Source organism: Callorhinus ursinus, unplaced genomic scaffold, assembly GCF_003265705.2.
Source record: "Callorhinus ursinus isolate GAN/ISIS: 27379988/994484 unplaced genomic scaffold, GSC_fseal_2.0 scaffold125, whole genome shotgun sequence".
NCBI classification, from domain to species: Eukaryota; Metazoa; Chordata; class Mammalia; order Carnivora; family Otariidae; genus Callorhinus; species Callorhinus ursinus.
Window position 1 is genome coordinate 328,400 of NW_027397187.1, and position 21,387 is coordinate 349,786.

The 21,387-nt window shown below is 55.4% G+C and overlaps 3 protein-coding genes across 8 annotated transcripts in view; 2 read left to right on the forward strand and 1 right to left on the reverse strand.

The window, feature by feature from the left end:
- Window positions 1-1,270: 1,270 nt before the first annotated feature.
- Window positions 1,271-12,775, forward strand: DPH7 (diphthamide biosynthesis 7). 3 transcript variants are annotated; one of them, XM_025864904.2, is made up of 9 exons: window positions 1,271-1,570; window positions 2,820-2,953; window positions 3,571-3,658; window positions 4,922-5,013; window positions 5,425-5,597; window positions 8,415-8,484; window positions 8,609-8,674; window positions 8,935-9,107; window positions 11,954-12,775. In XM_025864904.2, exons 1-9 carry the CDS (start codon window positions 1,508-1,510, stop codon window positions 12,403-12,405), a joined length of 1,311 nt encoding a protein of 436 aa, XP_025720689.2. In that variant the 5' UTR covers window positions 1,271-1,507; the 3' UTR covers window positions 12,406-12,775. The 3 variants fall into 3 exon arrangements, with proteins under 3 accessions (XP_025720689.2, XP_073746144.1, XP_073746145.1); XM_073890043.1 differs by lacking the exon at window positions 1,271-1,570 and adding an exon at window positions 1,779-1,896; XM_073890044.1 differs by lacking the exon at window positions 1,271-1,570 and having other exon boundaries at window positions 2,884-2,960.
- A 1,258-nt stretch (window positions 12,776-14,033) lies between these two features.
- MRPL41 (mitochondrial ribosomal protein L41) lies at window positions 14,034-14,390 on the reverse strand. The gene has a single exon (XM_025864926.2). The coding sequence runs from the start codon at window positions 14,388-14,390 to the stop codon at window positions 14,034-14,036; it is 357 nt and encodes a 118-aa protein (XP_025720711.2).
- Window positions 14,239-21,387, forward strand: part of PNPLA7 (patatin like domain 7, lysophospholipase) — a 60,867-nt gene continuing 53,718 nt past the window's right edge. For 3 of the 4 annotated variants that reach the window (XR_012377246.1, XM_025864846.2, XM_073890039.1), the window contains exons 1-8: window positions 14,239-14,842; window positions 16,393-16,424; window positions 17,926-18,000; window positions 18,162-18,249; window positions 18,687-18,766; window positions 20,282-20,373; window positions 20,540-20,680; window positions 21,196-21,355. Coding sequence is in view for 3 of the 4 variants with exons in the window: in XM_025864846.2 (XP_025720631.2) it covers window positions 14,389-14,842; window positions 16,393-16,424; window positions 17,926-18,000; window positions 18,162-18,249; window positions 18,687-18,766; window positions 20,282-20,373; window positions 20,540-20,680; window positions 21,196-21,355 (1,122 nt within the window). In the remaining variant the exon portion in view is untranslated. The remainder of the gene's footprint in view (window positions 14,843-16,392; window positions 16,425-17,925; window positions 18,001-18,161; window positions 18,250-18,686; window positions 18,767-20,281; window positions 20,374-20,539; window positions 20,681-21,195; window positions 21,356-21,387) is intronic. The other variant, XM_025864844.2, reaches the window with a different exon arrangement.

Sequence of the window (21,387 nt, forward strand, 5' to 3'; positions counted from 1 at the left end):
GGGTACCCGGGTATCCATGTAGATTCCAACGTCAGCCTGTCCATTTACCTGGGGCTATCGTAACAAAGTATCACAAACTAGATGGCTTAAAACAGCAATGTATCATCCCATTTGTGGAGGTCAGAAGTGTTGCAGGACCATGCTCCCTCTGGACACATGGGAAAGGCCTCTCCCGGCTTCTGGCAGTTGGCGGGTGTCCCTTGCCTGGTGGATGCATCATCCCAAAACTCTGTTTTTATGTTACCTTCCTTGTATGGGTCTGACCAAATCACTCCTTCATAAAGGTACCAGTCATATTGGACTAGGGCCCACCTTAATGGCCTAATTTTAACTGGATTACCTCTGTAAAGACCGTTTCCAAATGTCCCATTCTGTGGTGCTGTAGGATAGGGCTTCGACATATCTTTTTGGAGAGACGCAATTCAATCCATCCTTAACAGTGTCCAAAGCTTGCCTTCCCCAAACCTCTTCTATAGAATATGTTCATTTTCGTGAATGGCAGCAGCGTCTGCTCAGTCTCAGATCAGATCATGGCCGTGCTGGGTGTCCTCCGAGCCCTGCCCCTGGGGCCCAGATGCTGGCTTTTCTCCAGGCCCTCTGTCCACCTTCCGGCCCACCACCCCAGCCGGCGGCGCATCAGGCACCCCCAGCGGGCCCTGGCTCCTTTCTCTGCTGTCCTGGTGGGCGGGTCCTTGCGCTGTACCCGCAGCCCCCCTGGGATGGACGTGAGGGACAGAGGGCAGGCCTGGCCAGCCCCTTTGGAGCCGACCCTGGACTTGGCTCCCTGAAGGTGTAGGCCCTTTGCTTACCCCGACTTCTGTGCCCTGTTTTTCTCCTCCCCGCACCCCTTTGTAAGAGCCCAGCTCTTCTGCGATTACGTCTGGGTACTCTGCCATCCCTCCAGACCCGCGTGGGGCCCGCGGAGGTCCGCCGGCCGGCAGGAGGCGCAGGAGCCCGGTCTCACGCGAGGCGGCAACGGCGGCCGGAAGTCCCGCCCCCGGTGCCCCGGAAAAGGGTGGGAGGCGATTGCGGAAGTAAAAAGGACCGACCCGGAACTTAGTCGGACTCTCTCCGCACCGCGGCTCCGACCCGGATCCCCGCCGTCTCCGCCGACCTCAGCCCCGGCCCCGAGCCCCCCCCCCACCGCCGACCTCAGCCCCGACCCCCCCCTCACCGCCGACCTCAGCCCCGGCCCCGAGCCCCCCCTCTCCGCCGACCTCAGCCCCGGCCCCGACCCCCCCCTCACCGCCGACCTCAGCCCCGGCCCCGAGCCCCGCCCTCACCGCTGACCTCAGCCCCGACCCCCCCCTCCCCGCCGCCCCCAGCCCCGGCCCCGAGCCCCGCTCTCAACCTGGCCTCGCCACCCCCGCTTCGCCGCCGGGCCTCCGCTGCGGCCCCGTCTGACTCCTGGGTGACGGGAAGTCGCGTCCGGCTGTTGCAGGCGGCGGACACGGAGTACACCGCGGACTCGGTGGAGTGGTGCCCGCTGGAAGGCTGCCGGCACTTGATGGCCTGCGGGACCTACCAGCTGCAGAAGCCGGAGGACCGGCCCAGCGACCCTGAGAGCAAGGTGTGCGGTGCCCTTCTGGCCTTAGGCGGTCTTGACCGCGGCTCTCTAGGGCTGCGCTCCCCGAATGGCGTCTCGAGCAGCAAAAGCTCGGCTCCTCTTTGAGGCGAGGTCTCAGGAAGGGCGGGAAAATACTTGAGACCGGCGGAGCCCCCCGCAGATGTGGAGGCATGGCGGGCCTGCGGTGGGGCAGATGTGGAGGCATGGCGGGCCTGCGGTGGGGCAGATGTGGAGGCATGGCGGGCCTGCGGTGGGGAAGGCTGGAAGAGAAAAGTCTGTGTGGAGGCACACAGGAGACGGAGAAGAGACATTGGTCTTGTGGTCAGAAGGTAGGTTAGGGTAGGCATCTTTTTTTTTCTAAGTTTATTCATATAAGTAATCTCTACACCCAACATCGCGTGCAACTCACAACCCTAAGAGCAAGAGCCCCATTCTCCACCAACTGAGCCAGCCAGGCGATGGGAATGGGCGTCTTGAAAGTACCTTATATGCAGGTGTGGCTCAAGTCTATGGATGAAGCCTCGGATAGAGAGAAAATGGGAATTGGAAGGAGCTATACCTGATCCCTCGAAGGCATCTATTCAGACGCAAACCAGGACACTTAAAAGAATGAGAACTGGCACTCCAGCAACAGGCCTAAGTCACGACCTTTCAGGGCAGACTGGGTCTGCCTACCCAAGGCGACCCTACCATAGCTGGTCCCTGTTAGCCCACTTAGAAGGAGCATTCTAGGGGCTTGTGGCTGGCTCAGTCGGTAGAGCACGGAACTCTTGATCTCAGGGTTGTGAGTTTGAGCCCCACGTTGGGTGTAGGGATTATTTAAATAAAACTTAAAAAAAAAAGGGAGCATATTATGCTGAGCCCAGCAGAGTTTATCTGCCTGCCCACTAATAGTATAACAAGAGAAGAGACATTTCTCCAGTTCAGAAAATCAGGGGTATTGCTTCCAGGTAGAGTTCCAGACTTTTTGTTTTGTTTCGTTTTTTAAGATTTTATTTATTTGAGAGAGAGAACGAGCAGGGGGAAGGACAGAGAGAGAAGCCGACTCCCCGCTGAGCAGGGAGCCTGACACAGTGCTCAATCCCAGGACCCGGAGGTCATGACCCGGGCTGAAGGCAGAGGCTTCGCCTACCGAGCCACCAGAGTCCCAGAATCTTGGCAAGCCTTTTCTTTCCCTTGATTCCTTTTCCCATCCCTTGGGTCCCTCGGTATCTATTAGGGTAATCAGAGAATACATCTGCATTTTTTGTAGAGTGGACTGGACGTTGATGAGCCTCAAGTCCGTTTAGGTCGTCTCTACTTGTATAGTTTCAATGAGGACAGCTCTGCTTGCCCCCTGCTTGAGATCCAAAGAAGAGAGACTTCTGCAATCCTGGACATGAAATGGTATAATGTTGGTAACAGTTCCTCTTGCCTGGAATTTGTCACGAGTATCTGTTCATTTGTTTATTATTTATTTTTTTTAAAGATTTTTATTTATTTATTTATCAGAGAGAGAGAAAGAGCATAAGCAGGGGGAGCAGTAGAGGGAGAGGGAGAAGCAGGCTCCTCACTGAGCAGGGAGCCCGATGTGGGACTTGATCCCAGGACCCTGGGATCATGACCTGAGCCGAAGGCAGACGCTTAACGACTGAGCCACCCAGGCGTCCCACGAGTATCTGTTCATTTAATCAGGGAGCCTGATGCCTGTCAGCATTCAATAAGATGGGGAAATGTCTGAACTTTTTCATTGCTTTATTGTTCTGCCCACCTGTTGGCACTTGGAGCATACTGTGGACTTGGGCTCCTTTCATTGGTCAGTTTCCAAGTCCTAGGGTTGGTATGAGTCTGGGAAGTGATGCTCGTTTTCTGATTGATAAGCTGGGGAATCTTGGAACAGAACTGTAGGCTACAACCTGGTTTTGGAGCTGAAATTTAAATAATAAGTTACTGAGATACATAATGCTCTCCTGTGCTCTGGGTGTATCCTATGTTCTGACTGGCATATGAATTCTCCCCCTCAGGTGCCACATCCCGGTGGCCGGCCATGCCCTCTTGGGTGTGGCAGATGCTGGTGGGTCCATAGAGCTACTCCGCTTGGTGGGATCTGAGGTCAGTGACTAGGACCAGGAGTTGTCCTAGCGGGGCGTGGGAAGAAGCTGAATGGAGAGGGTTTGGGCATGAGGCTGTGTTGCTACAAACCTTTTTGTAACATGATTTCTGTTCAATGGCAAGCTTTATCATAAAACATCCTAATCTAGCATGTAGTCTATTTTAAATTATTGGGTTCTGCATCTAACTCTGAGAAGAGGTCACCTATGTGTCACCAGTGGAAGGGCTGAACTGACAGGGTATTCATTCACCTGTCAGTGGATCTGAAAGTTCTGTATGGAAAGCCCGGACCAGCATGCTTAGGTCATGATGCTGGGGCCAAGAAGAGCAATGAATTCCCTATGTGAAAGTGGTATTTGTCACCCATAATTAGGAAGGCGTATGTTTCCCATGTGGCTTTCTCAGAGCATTTGGTATTGATCATTAGCACATGTTTGCAGAATGACTGCATCTGATTGTTGGAGGATCGGGAGAACTGGGAAGTCCTGTAGTCGAGGGAAGTAAACAGCCCACAAGACCAAGCCCTCACTTGGTGGGAGGGACACACTAGTGCAGGTGTGTGGGACTGGAGCAGGTCCCCTTGCTGTCGGAGTCATGGCAGCTGAGGGCTTGTGTGTAAAGGGCCTTGCTGCAGCCCTCTCTGAGGAATGAGGGAGGGAATAATCTGGGGAAGACTGTGGGCCCATGAACGAGATTCTGGCAAGAGCAGATAGCCTGCAGAGAGGACCCTGAGGAAGCAGCCTGCTAGGAGCCTTTTGAGGGAGTTAAGCACTGTCCAGCTTGCCTAGGTAATAAAAAAAACTTACGTGTATCTTAGAAAAGAGAAACAGTGTTTAATGGCTAGTTGTGGCTTCTGAAACGGAAACTAGAGGAAAGATCCAGTTGTCGCTGTCCCTGAAGACAGAGTGTCCCAGCATCCCTTGAGGCGGGGAGAAGTGGGGAGGGTTCGCCAGTGGTGCTTCCTGGAGCCCGTGTAGGTGGTGGGATTGTGTCTAGGGTGCATGGACAGCGAGGGGTTCTGAAAAGCAGAGAGACCCACTTCCACTCAGGTCACATGTGTGGGAAAGTCCTCCTGCAGGTGTGTGAGCTCCTGGAGAGCAGGGGCCAGGCCCCCAGTGTCCTCATTCTGTGATGAATCAAGGACTAACACACTTTGTTCATCTAGTAGTAGATGAAGGAATGATGGCCACCTGAGCTAGAGGAATCGTCTTTCCAGGGTTCTGGGCTGTTTCCCTTTGACAGGGCTCCTTTCTCGTCCAGTAGAATGCTTACACACTGCAGCCAGTTTCCAGCTTTGCCCTGGAGAAGCAGTGTCTGGCCCTGTCTCTGGATTGGTCCACCAGGAAAACTGAAAGGTAAAGGCCGGTGTTGGTGAGGGACCCCAAGTCTTTCCTCTGAGGAATCTTTCGTTTCTTTATGCAAGAGAGAATTGAAACCTTCCACCAGCCTTGACTGTGGCTTCCCAGGTCTGGGAATATCACTTACCAGTTCTAATCTAGAAAGAAAACATTCCAACTTTTCAGATAAAAGGGATGGTGTTTTCATCAAGAGAAGTTGACATGGGTTTATTTTGATAAGCTAAGTGGTAGTTTTGGTTTCTGCTAGATGCCCAAACATCTTAAAGGGCAAGTCCATGGACCAGGTCCATGGAGAACCTCTCCCTTGACATGTCTTGGAGTGTCACCAGTTGGGAACCAGAAGAGGGTGATGAGTTTGGGTCAGTGAATAAATTCAGCTGGGTTTCTCCATTGGTTCCCTGTGTCTAGGGCCAGTGACCAGCCCTTGAAAATCATTAGCAGCGACTCCAAGGGGCAGCTCCACCTGCTAAAGGTGAATGAGGCGGGGCCGGCACTGCAGGAGGTGGCCACGTGGCATGCCCATCACTTTGAGGCCTGGATTGCTGCCTTCAATTACTGGCAGACAGAAATCGTTTATTCAGGTTGGTACTTCTCCGCTGGGTGTCGGCCCCGAGAGGGAGGGAGGGAGCAAGTGTGGCACACATCGGGGCCAGGACTCTGGGCGTGTCGGGATCTTGACTCTTTGTGGAGACAAAAGCTGTAGTGGGTACTCGCTACTTAGCTGTTGAGGCTTTGCAGGGTCTTGGGTAGCACTGACCACACTGTTGGAGCCGTGGGAGCCCTGTCTCCTGCCATTCTTGGCACCTGGTCCATTGCTCCTGCTGTGAGAAATCCAGAATTCCCGCATTTCCCACTGCTGTTTCTGTGTCCAGTATTGACTTTGTCACGTAGGATTGTCTCCTCCCGTTTTGGATACAGTTTACCTTCCCGAAGAGAAGATAGGGTTGATTCCCTGGCATTGTGAGTGGTATGTATTGTGGGTGCTGATGTGAGAATGAGAAATTACTAGAACTAGAGGTTGCAGGAGCCAGGTAGCTGTGATCAGCCTCTCTTGACCAAGTGGGGAGGGCACCTGGGACATGGGAGGCGGGAGATGGGGGCATTGGCCCTGAGAAAAGGCAGAAGGGGAGCTGCTGGATTTGCAGAGAGGCAAAGAAAAGATCGGACCCTTGTTTCCTTCCGCATCCCGTTGCTGGTAGTGTGCTAAGCCCCACAGTGAGCGGTGAGGCCAGGGACGTTCTCTTGGACTGTAGGGGGCTGCATGGTCCCCGCCTTTCTGCCGGAACCGCTCTCACTCCGCTCCTCAGTGGCCTGGTCCAGAGAGCACTCCCTTAGCAACGTTCCCGTGCTGACCCTGTCCTGGTGCCGTCTTTCCCTTGGGTTGCCTTGGACGTTTCCTCTTCTTTCTGATTGCTCTTCGTTCTACTTTGCTGGCTCCTCCCCTCTGCTTGAAAGTGTTCGTGTCCTCTGGCGTCTGTCTGGTGCCCTTTTCTCGCTGCACTGTTGCTCTCCTGACTTCAGCTACGGTCTCTTGTCTTCCAGAAACAGCTGCATTTTGGTTGCTTAAGCAGACCTCTCTCTCTCTCTCTCTCTCTCTTTCTTTGTTTCTTTCTCTCTCTCTTTCTTTTAAGGAAATTTTTCTTATGTATTTTAAGTGATCTCTACACCCAGGGTGGGGCTCAAACTCACGACCCTGAAAGTTGCATGCTTTTCTGACTGAGCCAGTGAGGCAACCCAAGATTTAGTTTTTTTAGGTCTTCTCGTTCTTGGATTAGTATTACCTTGAGGCTTAGCTAATTCAGAGCAAGGGTATGGTGGGGGCTATGATTTAATAATTCAGCACCAACTCGTTTATTCAGTGAATGTTTATGGAGCATCTACTATGTGCCATGCACTGTTCTGGGTGCTTGAGATCCATGAGTGAACGAGACAGACAAAAGTCCCTGCTTCCACTGAGCTTGCATTGAGAGGTGGGCAGCAGTCATGGAGCATAGCATACAATGAGTGAACAGAGGGCACAGTAGCTCCGAGGTGATAAATGCTTTGGGAAGAAGAAAGGTCGACCAGAGCATGGTCACCGTAGGCAGAGGCCTAGGGCAGGAGTGAGCCTGCTACACAAGTAGAGCAGCAGGACCAGAACGGTGGGAGGGGTGGCAGAACAGAAGTAGTGAGAGCAGGCCACAGGAAGGACTTTGGCTTTTGCTCAGAATGAAATAGGAACAATAGCAGGATGTTGAGCAGAGGGATGACATTTTCTGACTTACATCATAGAGTTGAAGGGAATTTTCTTCTCTAATGTGTTGAGTAGAGACTGCAAGGCGGTGGGGGCAGAGCCTGGAGACCTGCCATGCGGGTGGTGGCAAGAAGGCCTCAGACCAAGTTGGGAGTAGTGCACACAAGGGAAAAGTGGTAGGACTCGGATGTACGTGTGCAGGATGAACACGGGTGTGAGACAGGAGAGACCCGCGTGTGAAGAAGCCACTACCAGTTTTCTCTGTAACTGTGCCACAGGATTGCAGCTCGTGTTGGAGGCTCACCTGCAGGCATCATGCTGGTGCACTGGTTCTCTTGGTCTGCTTAGTTGTAGGTCATGTTCGCCCCGTAACCCTTCTGTCTGTTACAGGGGTCTGTAGTGTGCTCAGTAACACCTGTTGGATGGGCAGGTAGATGAATGGAAGGTGGATAGGTGGTGGGCAGGTGGGTATATGGAAGCATAGACGGTTGAGTGGATGGGTGGATGGAGTGATCAGACCCAGATGTTTTTCTTTTGCTCCTCTTCATCCTCCCTGTGGGCCCTGCTTTTCAGCCTTGCTCCCCTTCCTTCTAGATAGCCACCAGCACCTGTGTCTTGTTGTTGCTTTTCTTCAGAGACGGTGCATTATGGTGCCAGCTCCCCCTTCTTCCTATTTTTTCAGTTCCCCAAGACAAGCAGGGGTCCTCTTTACTGTAAGGTTACAAAGGGCACTTCCCTTTAAAACGCATGGGGGTGTGCTGAAGGTTCCAGAAACTCAAGAAGTGCTCATGTTTGCTGCCTCCTGCATGCAGTTCTGGTTCAGAGTTCTTTGATATGGCAACTTTGGTTTGCGGCAGCCAGGAGCATCGATTGCTGGAGTCTAAAGAGAAGCCACTTTAGCCATGTTGTGACCTGGAAATTCTTTCCCTGACTTCTTGGGCTTCCCTTTCATTCCTGTAGCCTGAGCCCCCCAGCCTTTCCTGTCTTCCCCGTGGAGGCCCTCTCCAAGTCTGAAGACACAGTTCTAGCATAGGGCTCTCCTGCCTGGTGGCAACCTGAAATCACCCAGGAAGAGTCATCCACAGGGATTGCCCCATGGGCATAAATTCCCTCCCAGAGGAGTGGCTGCCTCCTGTTGTCAGTGGATCTTTCTGTTCCCACGCAGGTGGGGACGACGCCCTTCTGAAAGGCTGGGACACCAGGACACCGGGCACATCTGTGTTCACTAGCAAGAGGTAGATTATCAAGGGCTAGCCCTCGGCACATAACACCAACCCTCCTGTCCTCCTTCCGTGGACTCTCCACTGGAGACGTGCCCCTGCGTGGGAGCTTGCTCAGGCCTTGCACTTTTGCCCACAGACACTCCATGGGTGTATGCAGCATCCAGAGTAGTCCCCATCGGGAGAACATCTTGGCCACAGGAAGGTGAGTCCCTTAGGGTTGGGTCACAGGGGTCTGCCTTCCATCTTTCACTCCCTTTTCTCATGTTGACCATTGCAATGTTGTTGAATTGGACCAACTCTTATACCAGAGTATAGTTATCTGGGGGGCTTGGGGAAAGGGACTTTGACCTAGAGGAATGAGTAGTATGGGTTTCTCCAGGAGTGTCCCCTGCCACCTGGGGGCCGTGGGGGAAAAGTGGGCATTGGTTTTCCTGCGTGATCCCTATGGTCGGTGGGTTTCAGCTATGATGAGCATGTTCTACTATGGGACACTCGGAGCATGAAGCAGCCATTCGCAGACATGCCCACGCAAGGCGGAGTGTGGAGGCTCAAGTGGCACCCTTTCCACCATCACCTGCTCCTGGCAGCGTGCATGCACAGTGGCTTTAAGATCTTCAACTGCCAAAAGGCGATAGGTGAGTAGGGGCCCCTTGGCAGCCAGGCCTGGGGTGGGGGTTCCCAGTTTTCCTGCCCCCTTGCTCTGCACATCCCCAGGCTCACACCACCATCTCACCAAGGCCCGTAACTGGGCCAGCCTCGAACCTCAGTCTGCAGCACTCTGCTCCCTAGCCGTGGGTCTTACCTGGCCAGCTCAGTTCTTCTGATACCTCCTGCCGTTCAGCTGTTCTCTGCCCTCTTAGGACTCTGCTCCAGAAGCATTCCAGAGCCGTCCTTGGCCCACCTCCTGCCACGTTCTTCCTGCCTGCGCACAGTGTGGTGGTCTGTGTGCTCTCATGTTCCCAACACATGCTTCAGCTGCCTTCCCCTTGCTCCCTTGCTCACTCTCTCTGGGCAGCACCCAGCACTGGTCAGACCCAGTTCCGCTTGGGCCTGAGCCACACAAGGGGGCTGGAGGGAAAGAGTAACCCTGTGGGGTCTCACTTTAGGTTGTTGTTACAGTGGGTCCTTGGAGTTGCCAGGCGAACTGTGGCCTTTCTCCTGCCAGCCATTCTTTACTGTCAGAACTTTTTCACGTTTTCTTTTTTCTCAAGCCGCCAGTGCCCCCTTTCCCTCCTCGTTCTGTTTGTGATCCCCCTCCCTCCTTGTCCGTACAAAGAAGTGAGTAGAGACACCACCTGGCCAGTGTTGCTCTGAAGCCCAGTCTCCTCTGCACGGGCCTGTGCTCCGGGCTTCCTGTTCTGTTTTCAGTTCCCCCAACTGCGCGCATCGGTTCTGGTAGTGACGCGAACGTGCAGTTCTCATCTGGAAGCCTTGTGAGATCTTGCATGTTAACGTGGGTATTTACAGTAAGAAGTTGTCCTCTGAGCACTGCTTTCGCTGCATTCCATCAATTTTGGGGTGTGGTATGTTTTCATTCATCTCACAGTACTTTCTAATTTCCCTTGTGATTTTTTTCTTTGACTCATTAGTTATTTATGAGTGTATTGTTCCATTCCACATTTTTGTGACTGGCCTAAATTTCTTTCTGTTACTGATTTCTAATTTTATTCCTTCATGGATTCCTTTTAAGTTATTGAGACTCGTTTTGTGGGTTCGTGTGTGGTCGGTCCCAGAGAGCGTTCCGTGTGCTCTTCAGAAGAGTTTGCTCTATGACCGTGGGTAGAGTGCTCTGCAGATCCTGTTCACGTGTTCTGTTGATTTTGTCTGGTTGTTCATTATTTTTTTACAATTTTTTTTTAAAGATTTTATTTATTTATTCATGAGAGACAGAGAGAGAGAGAGAGAGAGAAAGAGGCAGAGGGAGAAGCAGGCTCCCAAGGAGGAGGGAGCCCGATGCGGGACTCGATCCCAGGACCCTGGGATCATGACCTGAGCCAAAGGCAGACGCTTAACCATCTGAGCCACCCAGGCGCCCTACAATTTTTTTTTTAAGATTTTATTTATTGTTAGAGAGGGGGAACACAAGCAGGGGCAGAGGGAGAGGGAGAAGCAGGCTCCCTGCAGAGCAGGGAGCCCAATGTCGAGGGGGAGGAGCTCAATCCCAGGACCCTGGGATCGTGACCTGAGCCGAAGGCAGATGCTTAACGACTGAGCCACCCAGGCGTCCCCTATTACTATTTCTTCTACATTTTAAAATTAGCATTCTTTTATAAGGAAGAGCTTTTTTTTCTCCCATATATCTGTATTTATTTATTTATTTACTGAAAGATTTTTTATTTATTTAACAGAGATAGCACAAGTAGGCAGAGTGGCAGACAGAGGGAGAGGGAGAAGCAGGCTCCCCGTTGAGCAGGGAGCCCGATGCGGGGCTCGATCCCAGGACCCTGGGATCATGACCTGAGCCGAAGGCAGACGCTTAACGACTGAGCCACTCAGGTGCCCCTATATCTGTATTTATTAATTATCCACATAGATTCATGGCTTTTATGTTACTCAGTGGGCTATACAGTGTTATTGTCATTACTCATTATAATGTTCACATCATCCTAGAGCTTTCTCATGAAAACCCCCTAAAGCCGTCTCCTGTGTGTGCCACATGTCCCTACTGATTTTTGGGTACTTCCCTCGATTTTTGGCCACCAGGCCTTCCAGCTGGTGACAGTTTTCTAAGTCCACACCCCTGGTCACTGGCCACTAGTTTCCTGTAGCTGCTCTTGCCATCCTGGGCCTTGCCCTGGACCCTAGACTATCTCAGGTTTGGCAACACCTTGTCATTTCTTTCTGTGTTAACGTTGCTTCAAGCCTTCTACAGCTGGACCTCTTTCCAGTCCTGCTCTCCATCCTCAGAGTTGCCACAGCAACTCACCATAAGGAAAACTGCTTAAACTCTTTAGTGACTCCTTTCCAAACTCACACCCAGACTTTATGGAGCATGCAGGACTCTGCGCGATTGTCACCCTCCAGACATGTGTCGCCACTCCCTGACGGCATTTCAGCCACGGGCACTTGTGGTTGCCCAGATGTGTCCTGTTCTATCTCTGTACTTCACACATGCTTGTTCTCTGTTTCTCATGCATCCCTGTTGCTCCCATCTGGCTACCTCCTTTGTCCTTTGCTTTGAAGTCTTCACTAAGAGACTTTTGCCAAGTCCTCCAGCTTGGAAAGGCACCCTCGCCCCTGTGTTTCTGTAGCCGGGCTGATTTCTCCCGCAGGTGCACACACGGTGCACTCCCTGCAAGTGAAGGTCTGTCTTCTCCTCACCCGTCCACGGCTGAAGGATCCCTTTGTGTGATACACAGTGGTTGCTGACAAATGAATGGCTGCTTTTAGCAGAGTCTCCCTTTGAAGAGTGGGCAGGGGCCATCGGTTGGAAGCGATGAGATCAGCCCTGGGTAACGTCACATGTTTTGTCTCATTCCAGAGAAGCAGGAAGCCTGCACAGTCTCTGTGTCCCATACATTGCCCAGCTCATTGGTGTATGGAGCTGACTGGTCCTGGCTCTACTTTGGCAATCTGTCACAGACCCACCAGCCGTGCTGCTTAGAGGCCTTTCCCTACAGCAACTTAGGAGCCAAAGCCTCACAGCTCTACAACCTGAAGGCTGTACATCAGTCACCAGCAGCCTGTTCTCCTCATCTAGCGGAGGATGAGGAAGAGTGTCATTCCAAACTTGAGAGCGGCAGTGGACCGAAGACGCCTCTCCATCCACTCACAGAGGACATGATGAAGAGCGGCAGCTGGTGCCGTGCTGCAGGGCACAAGGGCTGGGACTGTGACCTCTCTCTGGAAGCAGCGAGCTTGGACATTGACCTCCTAGCTACCTGCTCCTTTTATGATCACGTTCTTCATCTCTGGAAATGGGAGAGCAGCTGAGCTAGGGAAGAGTTTGGTTGAGGTCATAAAGACCATTTCCACAAATAAAACCCAGAGTGTGACTCTATGAGTGAACTGCCCTCAGACCATCTCCTTGAGAGTCTTCCTGTACACCACAGGTGACTGTATAGGGCTCAGTGCACCTTATGGGCTCTACAGGGTGAACAAAGAAGCTGTTGGCTTCCTAAATGAACCTTATCTGCTGGGGCAAATGGTGACTCTGCCTGATAGCAAGGAGTCTGCTGTTGTGGGAGTGGAAGGGTTTTGGTTCCCAGCTCACACTTGTCAGTTTCTTGTGTGAATTGAGACATTCAGTTCTTTGTACTTATGTAAATTAGCTAAATTAAAGTGTGTGTGTGTTGTTTTTTTTTTTTAAAGATTTCATTTATTTGAGAGAGAGAACACAAACAGGGAGGGTCAGAGGGAGAGAGAGCAGACTCCCCGCTGAGCAGGGAGCCCCACGCAGATCTCAATCCCAGGACCCCAAGACCATGACCCGAGCTGAAGGCAGATGCTTCACCGACTGAGCCCCCAGGCGCCCTGAAAGTGTGCTTTTCCTTCAAGCTACTTAACAGTTTTACATGAACATTTAAAAAGATCACCTCATCCTGGCACCAGACGTGCTTATATTGTCTCCTGTGCTGTACAAGCAAAGGTAAGTGTACACACATTGAGTTGCCTTATGGTGTCATAAACTTGAAACAGGTTAGCGTGGTGGATTAATCCCTCTTCCCCCTTGGAGCTGTAGTACCCGAGTGGCTTCCAAAGCCTGGACACATAACTGAATTTGTGACTCGTCTGAGGCCCACACACTTCATCCTTGTCTCTCTGGAAGAAACAGACCTTGAAGTGCAGGCCAGCGTGGAGTCTGTCAAATCTCCAGTAGGTACTAATATCCTAAGTAGGTGTTCAGAGTCAGAAAACATGCACGCTTTTTTTTTTTAAGATTTTATTTCTTTGAGAGAGAGTGTTTGCAAGAACAAAGGGGGCAGGCGGAGGGAGAAGCAGACACCCCTGCTGAGCAGGGAGCCTGAGGCAGGGCTCCAGCCCCAAACCCCGAGAGTATGAACTGAGCTGAAGGCAGACATTTAATGGACCGAGCCACCCAGACATCCCAGAAAACACACTTCTGTTTCTTGCTTTATTTTCTGATGAAAGTATAGGTGAGAACAGGTAGGAAATTACTATGCTAAAACGGTCGATTCCCAGCTGACGGCGCATTTATTTCAATAGAAGCATTTGAACCCTCCTTTGAGTTTAACGGCATTTCACCTAAGAATCAAGTATTACGCAGAATACAGAGGGCCGGAGGGACTATGCACGGAAACAGGCGCACCCAAAGGACGAGGGGACTAGACTCCTGGCGGTGTGGCCCCACAGCAGCTGCTTCTGAACCCATACAGGCTGCGCACGGCTTTCGTGGGGTGGAGAATCCGGGCGATGAATTAGCCGGTGCTGTCCCGTGGCGCGACGTGCCTCGTGAATCCTCTTCCTTTTACAAGCTAAGCCACGTGTCCTGGCCCCAAACCCTTGCGGTCGGCAGGCGACGGCTTCCGGTGTCGCCGGCGTGGGGCCTCTAGGTCCTCTCGTCTCCCGACGGCCAGACGCCAAAGCCGAGCGCGCCGCCCCTAGCGCGGGAAGTTCTTGGGGTACAGCTGGAAGAGCCTGCCTTCCTGGGTGGGCTCGAAGCCGTACTTCCGCAGCTGCTCCGGGTCGAAGGTGCCGTCCCGGAGGTCCTTCTCGACGGCCGGCGCCACCGCCTCCCGGAACAGCCGCTCGGCCGTCAGGGGCGTGTCCGCGCCCGCGGGGGCGCGGTAGTTCACGTAGGGCTTGAGCCTGAAGCCGGCCAGCTCGGGCACCACCAGCTCCGGGACCGTCTCCCTGATCTGCACAAACTTCCCGTCGCGGCCGTGGACGCCGGTGCCCTTGGCGCCGCGGCTCTTGTAGAAGGTGCGCGGGCCCCGCTTGCTGGTCCACCGGCTCATGCGGTCGGCGCCGCGCACCAGGATGCGCGCAGCCCCGCTCAGGAGGCCCATGCCGAAGGCTGCACCACGCGGGCGCGCTCCCAGACAGCCCCCACGCGCCGCGACCAGCCGCGGCGCCCTCGGCGGCTCCCGGCGGCCAGCGCGGCTCCCGGCGCCCTCCGCGGCTCCCGGCGGTCAGCGCGGCTCCCGGCGGCCAGCGCGGCTCCCGGCGCCCTCCGCGGCTCCCGGCGGTCAGCGCGGCTTCCGGGGCTCTCGGCGGTTTCCCGCGCCCCCCGGCCTCCGCGCCGCAGCAAGAGCAGCTGCGGTTGGCGGCGCTGCGTCCAATGCACAGCCTCGGCCCTGCGAGTGGGCGGCGCCTCCGGGTCCCGGCCAATGCGCTGGGAGGTGCGGCGTCCGCGGCCGGGCGGCGGGGGTAGGGACGGGGGCGCGGGCGGCGGGAGCGCGCGGTCCCGGTGAGTCACCGCCGAGTGCCCGGGGTGGCGGTGCCCTGTGGGCACGGGGGCCATCAGCGCCCCCAGCCGCTGCCGGGACGCAGCCTGCCCCACAGGTCCCCCCGGCCTCGCGCTGCGCGGCGGGAGGCGGATCCCGTGTCCTCTCGGTCCCCCGGACGTGGACCACCCCTCCCAGCCCCGACGTCCGTCGACCCCGAGCCACCAGCGCCGAGGTTCCCCGGCCCTGACGCCCGTCAGCCCCCAGCCCGCCGGCCTCGCTGTTCCCAAACCGCCTCAACGCCGCCGCCCCCTTGGCTCCCACGCCCGGCGTCGGCCACAGCCGCAACGCTCGGCACCCCGACCCCGACGGCCCCCTAAAATGACACCCCCAACCTGGACGGCCCCCAACCCCGGTGCCTCCCTCACCGGCCGCTCCGCAGCCTGGCAGCCCGCGGCCGCCCGCTGCCGTCGGGCCCTGTGCTGTCCCGGCAGAGAAGCAGTGACCGGCTCCTTGTCCCCCAGCAGGTGCTGGGGACCACGAGCCCTGCCGCACCTCGGACGCTCGGGCGGGACGGCAGCAGGCCCCAGAGCTGGGGTCAGGGGCACTGCTGGCCCTTCAGGAGCCTCATCTGAGAAGGAAGGGTTTTCTTTTTTTTTTAGATTTTTTTTTTTTATTTATTCATTCAAGACACAGAGAGAGAGACAGAGAGAGAGAGAGAGAATGAGCAGGGGGAGAAGCACAGGGAGGGGGAGAAGCAGACTCGCCGCCGAGCAGGGAGCCCAACGCGGGGCTCGATCCCACGACCCTGGGATCGTGACCTGAGCTGAAGGCAGACGCTTAGCCATCTGAGCCACCCGGGCGCCCCCAGGAAGGGTCTTCCACGTGGGGGGCAGAGGACGCAGGACACTCGACCCAGCAGCAAATGCACCATGACCCTGCATCTGCGTCCTGACCTCTCTGGGTGGGGTTTGGGGAGAGAAGAGTCTTCTCTTGCTGCTGCTTTCCTAAGGGGCCCGGGAGCCACGGGGTGAAAGCCCCAGACCTGGCGCCTCCCCACTGGGCGGGGGCAAGGTGAACCGGCTCCCCAAGTTCATCCTCCTCTGGACCTGACCCCACTGGATAGGAACCCCCCTGAGGCAGGCCCCTGGGGTGTCTCACAGTTGCCCTGCGGGGCCCCGTGCACCCCTACCCCGGCCCCAGCCACAGCCTCCTCCCTGTGGCCCTGGGAGCTCCTGGCGGCACCAGGCCTTGGCGGAGCAGTCCACGCTTGCCCTCGCCCCGCTGGGAGAGGAGCGGGACTTGGCTGCAGTTCTGGGCTCCTGGGCAGCCCCGGGAGAGCTGTTTACAGAGAGGAGAGTGGCTCTGGTGCGTCCCTTCCTGGAGAACACAGCTTTCCGTCAGGATTTTCCTTTCAGTGCAGACGTAATTTAAAGAAAAAAGGAGCCCAGGAGGAAAGGCTGAAAGCATTGCTCTGCCTCGTGAGCGTGAGCTGGGGGGACGCTTGCCCTCCTTTGAACCAGTCTTTCCTCTTTTCACCTTGACTGTTGTTTGTTTGTTTTTTCACTTTTAGCCATGAAGCAAGAGGAGGATGCCAGCCCAGAGGTATGGAACTGGAGGGTTCCAGGGATGATTCAGAGCCTCAGAATTCCCAGTTAGGGGCATTTCTGGACCAGGAGATTTGCTCTGTGGGCAGCTCCTTGAAGTCGGCTGAATGGGAGTGGCAGCTTGGGCCCCTCCATCCCCTTGTCAGAGTCGAGACCCTGCCACTTCTTCCCCCGAGGTCACAACTGTCAGTTCCCGCTTCCCCTTAGGACTTCTGCTTCCTTCGACGCGAGTCTTTTCTCTGTGGAACATCTGTAGCCATACCGCAAAGGCCTGTATTCCTAAAGCAGAAAAGTGGATGCATTAAAACAATCATGAAAAGCCTGAGATGCTCAATATAGAAGATTGTATAATTCGGTTACGGGCCACCTCTGTGACCTTTTCCTTGGTTATCCTTGGTTGTCCTTGACATGGTGGCTGAGCTCCAGGGGACACACCTAAGTGACGAGTGGGTCGGTCGTGGGTGCTGTCATGTTGACAGCTGAGCACTCGGGGCCAGGAGGGGCTGGATGCCTCAGCTCTGAAGCAAAAAGCTCCCACTGCTTCCATTTGCCTGCTGAACCAACTTCAAAGACCTGCTTTTCTGGGCCACGTACTTATCCTGTCTTGTGGCAACATTCTGCTTTTAAGACTTTTTTCTGAATGCCCTTCCATTTCATTGGGTTTTCTGGCATCCATGCTGTGTCTGGTGCTCTCTCGATAAGGATCAGACAGGATACTTTAGTCCTTGGCACCTGTGACTTGAAAGGATTAACAGGTGCCCCCTGCCCCATCCTGTTCCTGACTGCTTGGGGGCAATGCAGAGTGGCTGCTTGTTTGGCTGGTTTCTCTTGCTCGTTTTCGTCTTTTTGAGGAATCAGCCAATATTCTCTGTGTGGGTGGCCCCAGCCATCTGCCCGTTCACCATCCTGTGCTCAGTTTTTTCTCTTCCTCCTCCCTCCCTTGGGTCTGAGCTTCTGAAGCCCCACTAAATCCTTCCCTGGGAGGTGGTAGGGAGCAGGCACATAACCTTTCCCTGCTACGAGCTGGTATTCAAGGTTCTCAAAATACAGAAAATCCCAAAATCCGTGGCTCTTTGGGGTTTCTCTGCATTGCTGTGGTGTAGGCTCCCATGTGCCCTGAGGCCAGCAGCGCACAGTCCTGTTGGTGATCAGAGGGCACCGAGTGATGGCCTTCGTGCCCCTGTGGCCAGCCGGGCCTGCTCCTCTAGGCTTGCGTCTGAAGGACTGGAAAGCTGAAAATTTAGGATTCACATGCAATAAAAATGCCTAGGGTATTTGTGGTCAACACAGCACAGCTGCTGGCCCTGCCCAGCTGCCTGACTCCGTGTCCCGTGGGTGCCACGGGAGACCGGTTTCTCTGTCTCCTGAGCAGGTGTGCTCAGAGGACCTTAGGAGCCGAGAAGATCATTTCTTCCCTAACCAGCAGCTCTCTTCTTGCTGCTCTGGGAAGCCAGGGCCACGTCCTGTTGGCCCTTCCTGACCACAGTGTTCTCCCCTAGGCCGACTTCTGTCTGGGGGCTGCCCTGCAGTCCTGGGGGCTGCAGCTGACGGAGCAGCATTCACAGTCCGCCATGGTAACCGCCTCAAGTGCTTCCTGGTGACGGGCGGGCCCTGGGGTTTGTGGCTTGTTGCACTCCTGGCTGCTCCTGGCCCCTTTGTCACAGCCTGTTGCCAGGGTAGGGAGGGGCAGCGTGGCAGTCTTGCTGACGGGTGCTCTGTCTGTGACCTTGCCCAGCTGATGGGGATTGTGATTGGAGCCCTCCTGGCCCTGGCCCTCGTTGGCATCACTGTCTTCTTTGTGTACAGAAGGGTTAACCGATTCCGTGAGTATCTCACTTCAGACTCCAGCTCTAGGGGTAAGGGACGAGGGCTTGGGAGGGCGGGGGAGGTTTGGGTGACATGCCCATGTTTTGAGCTCCTGGGAGCAGCCCTCAGGCCCATGATAGCTTTTGTTGGGAACTGCCAGCCTGTTGCAGCTGAGGCTGTGCATGTCGGACCCATGGAGTTTACGTATGTCCCCAGCTTTCTTGGCTCACATTTCTGAGCAAAACTTTGGTAAGAGGAGACGCGAGTCCTGCTCCCTGGGAGCTGGCCGGTGCCGGCCCGGGCCCAAGGTGCCACGTGCCTTTGCCCCGCACTGTATGCTGGAGCTGGGACAGGACAGGCTCGGTGTGCACACCCTATGGGCTGCCTGGCAGAACCCTCCCACCTCAGCCGTGTCCCAGCCGTGGCTCAGGAGGCCCCTCTGCTCCCCTTGCAGGACAAGTACAGCCCACTCCTCAGTACAGGTTCCGGAAGAGAGACAAAGTGATGTTTTACGGCCGGAAGATCATGAGGAAGGTAACATGGACTGAGGCCTGCTTGCTACAGGCCCTGGCGCAGTGGGGCCCCCAGCGGCCTGTGGCTGCCCTCACCTCCGTGCCCTCAGAGACTGTTAGCCAGGGCAGAGAGACGGAGGCTTCGTCGGCCTGTGTCCTGGGGCACAGCGGGTCCTGGCTTTGGTGCTGAAATTGGGTGTCCTGCCAAGATTTGGACCCTGGGAGGCCTCCCTTGTCAGCATCAGTACCCACGTGGAGGATAAGCAGCCTGGTCTGACTTGTCCTTCCCGGTCACCCCTGGCCCCTCCCACTCCCCCGAGGGCAGGAGGGACTCAACACTACCCAGGGGCTTGCTCTCCGAGAAATACCTGCTTCAAGTAGCTGCTGACATTTTAGAATAGCCTCTACTTAGCTCTTCTTTCTGATAAGCAACTAATACATGAAATGCCACAGGAGAAGGCACGTGAGTCCTTGCGTGGACCTCCTGTTCTTCTCAGCGTCAGGCTGTGACGAGGAGGTCCACTGGGGATGCTGACGGGCTTCAGGCCTGAACGCTGCCGCCTCACAGCCTCGTGCGGGGCCACATGGGCTGACCGCAGGCAGGTCCTGAAGGAGCCTGCACCTGGTCAGGTGGGGAGGCAGTCAACCAGTGATCCCACTGAGCACTGTGCGGGGACCAGACCTGGCCTGAGGAGGACAGGAACATGGCCCAGTGGTGCCAGGTCACCTGGAGGGAAGGAGGAGTTGTGACCACACGCCCACAGCTGACACCCTGGAACAGGAGCTGCTCGGGGAGCAGAGGGGTAGTGGCTGCCCAAAGGGGGCTTGCTGACATCCAGGTACCAGTCGCTCTGCACTGTTAGCACCACAGGGCAGATGAGCTGGCTTCAGTGGTGAGGAAGGGGCAAAGAGCTTCCCAGACCTGCGATGATCACGCAGGGACCCGGATTCTAGGTGGGCGGTGGGGCAGTAGAACAGGACAAGGTTAGCTTTCTTTGTATATTTATATATTCATTTATTTATTTACTTTAGAGAGAGAAAGAGAGTGTGCATGAGCAGGAGGGACAGGGAGAGGGAAAGAAAATCCCAAGCAGACTCCATGATGAGCACAGAGCCGGACACAGGGCTCGATCTCACAACCCTGAGATCACGACCTGAGCCAAAACCAAGAGTCGGATGCTTAACTGACTGTGCCAGCCCGGCGCCCCAGGTTCAGCTTTTAAAAGGCTGTGGAGAGGGGCTGCTGTGTCAGCGTGAGAGAGGAGAGGCTGAGCATCAGCCTTGCAGGCAGAGGGAACACAGGTCTGAGGACCCGGTGCTCGGAGAGCGCTGGGTATTCGGGGATACGGCCTTGAGGTGCTTCATAGTCCCAGGTACCAGGCATGGTTCCCTGTGTCCTGGGCAGGCCAGGCAGACAGGACCAGACCCTGGGAGCTGATGCCACGCCTGCAGGCAGCCCACAGGGCAGGTCCTGACGGTGGTGGCTGAGCCCTGAGGCTGAGGCCAGGCCCATTAGGTCTCTCCTTTCACCCTGCAGGTGAGCACACTGCCCCACACGCTTGTGGGGAGCACGGCAGCCCCCCGGCAGCGGGTGAGGAAGAGGACCAAGGTGCTGTCTTTGGCCAAGAGGTACTAAGAGTGTCCTTCAGACCACACGGGCCCCAGCTGCCCTCCCTGGAGGGCAGGGGGTGAGCCTGCTGGCCATCGCTGCTGCCCTGCCCCTGGGTCGTACTGCTCACACTGTCTCTGCTTGGAATCCCTCTGGGCTCCAGGTGCACGTATCTCTGCTTTGTAGGATTCTGCGTTTCAAAAAGGAATACCCAACCCTACAGCCAAAGGAACCACCACCCTCCTTGCTGGAGGCTGACCTCACGGAGTTTGACGTGAAGAACTCTCACCTGCCGTCAGAAGTGTTGTACATGCTGAAGAACGTGCGGTAAGACAGAAGCTGGGTGACAGAGGCCTGCTGCAGGAGGGCCTGGGGCCATGCTCCCTTCCCTCTGGCCGCCAGCGCAGCCTCTTGTGCTTCTTTCCTGCTGTATTTGTTTGCCTGTCAGCATTTCCATGTTCAGGAGGAAACTCAGAGCAGGTGCAGGAAGTGTGGGGCTGGATCAAAGCTACAAGCCTGGGCTTCCTTCCATCTCTGCCTGGAAACCCCGTTCCTCTTTCGAGCACTGCCTCACCGTCCTGGGCTTTTGTGTATGCCTCTGGTTCGGATTCACAGCCATGGCTCAAGAGTTCTTTGAGCTGATGGGAAAGCAGTTTACGGGAATTCCTGAAGTTTCAGCTTCAGTCCTGACAGTGACTCGGGTGGCTGGTGCTGCAGGGTCTGCACCTCCGTGAACCCCAGTTCTGTGATCTGGCCCATGGTGACGGGGGCAATGGCTCTATCTCCATCAGCCTCCTTCCCTCCTTTGTGGAAGGTCTCCCACATGTGCTGTGGTTTTTCAGGGTCCTGGGCCACTTTGAGAAGCCACTGTTCCTGGAACTTTGCAAACACATGGTCTTTGTGCAGCTCCTCGAAGGGGAACATGTCTTCCAGCCGGGGGAGCCGGATACCAGCATCTATGTGGTGCAGGACGGGCGCCTGGAAGTCTGCATCCAGGACGCGGTGAGAGTGCCTGGCAAAGTGTGTGTCGGTGG

Excerpts from the sequence above, each read along its gene's own strand:
- DPH7 (XM_073890043.1), top strand. The coding sequence starts at position 1,804 with ATGGCGGGCCTGCGGTGGGGAAGGCTGGAAGAGAAAAGTCTGTGTGGA. Across the intron at positions 2,954-3,570 it reads GCAATCCTGGACATGAAATG|GTGCCACATCCCGGTGGCCG; the intron begins GTATAATGTTGG and ends TCTCCCCCTCAG. Across the intron at positions 8,485-8,608 it reads TCTGTGTTCACTAGCAAGAG|ACACTCCATGGGTGTATGCA; the intron begins GTAGATTATCAA and ends TTTTGCCCACAG.
- MRPL41 (XM_025864926.2), bottom strand. The coding sequence starts at position 14,390 with ATGAGCCGGTGGACCAGCAAGCGGGGCCCGCGCACCTTCTACAAGAGC.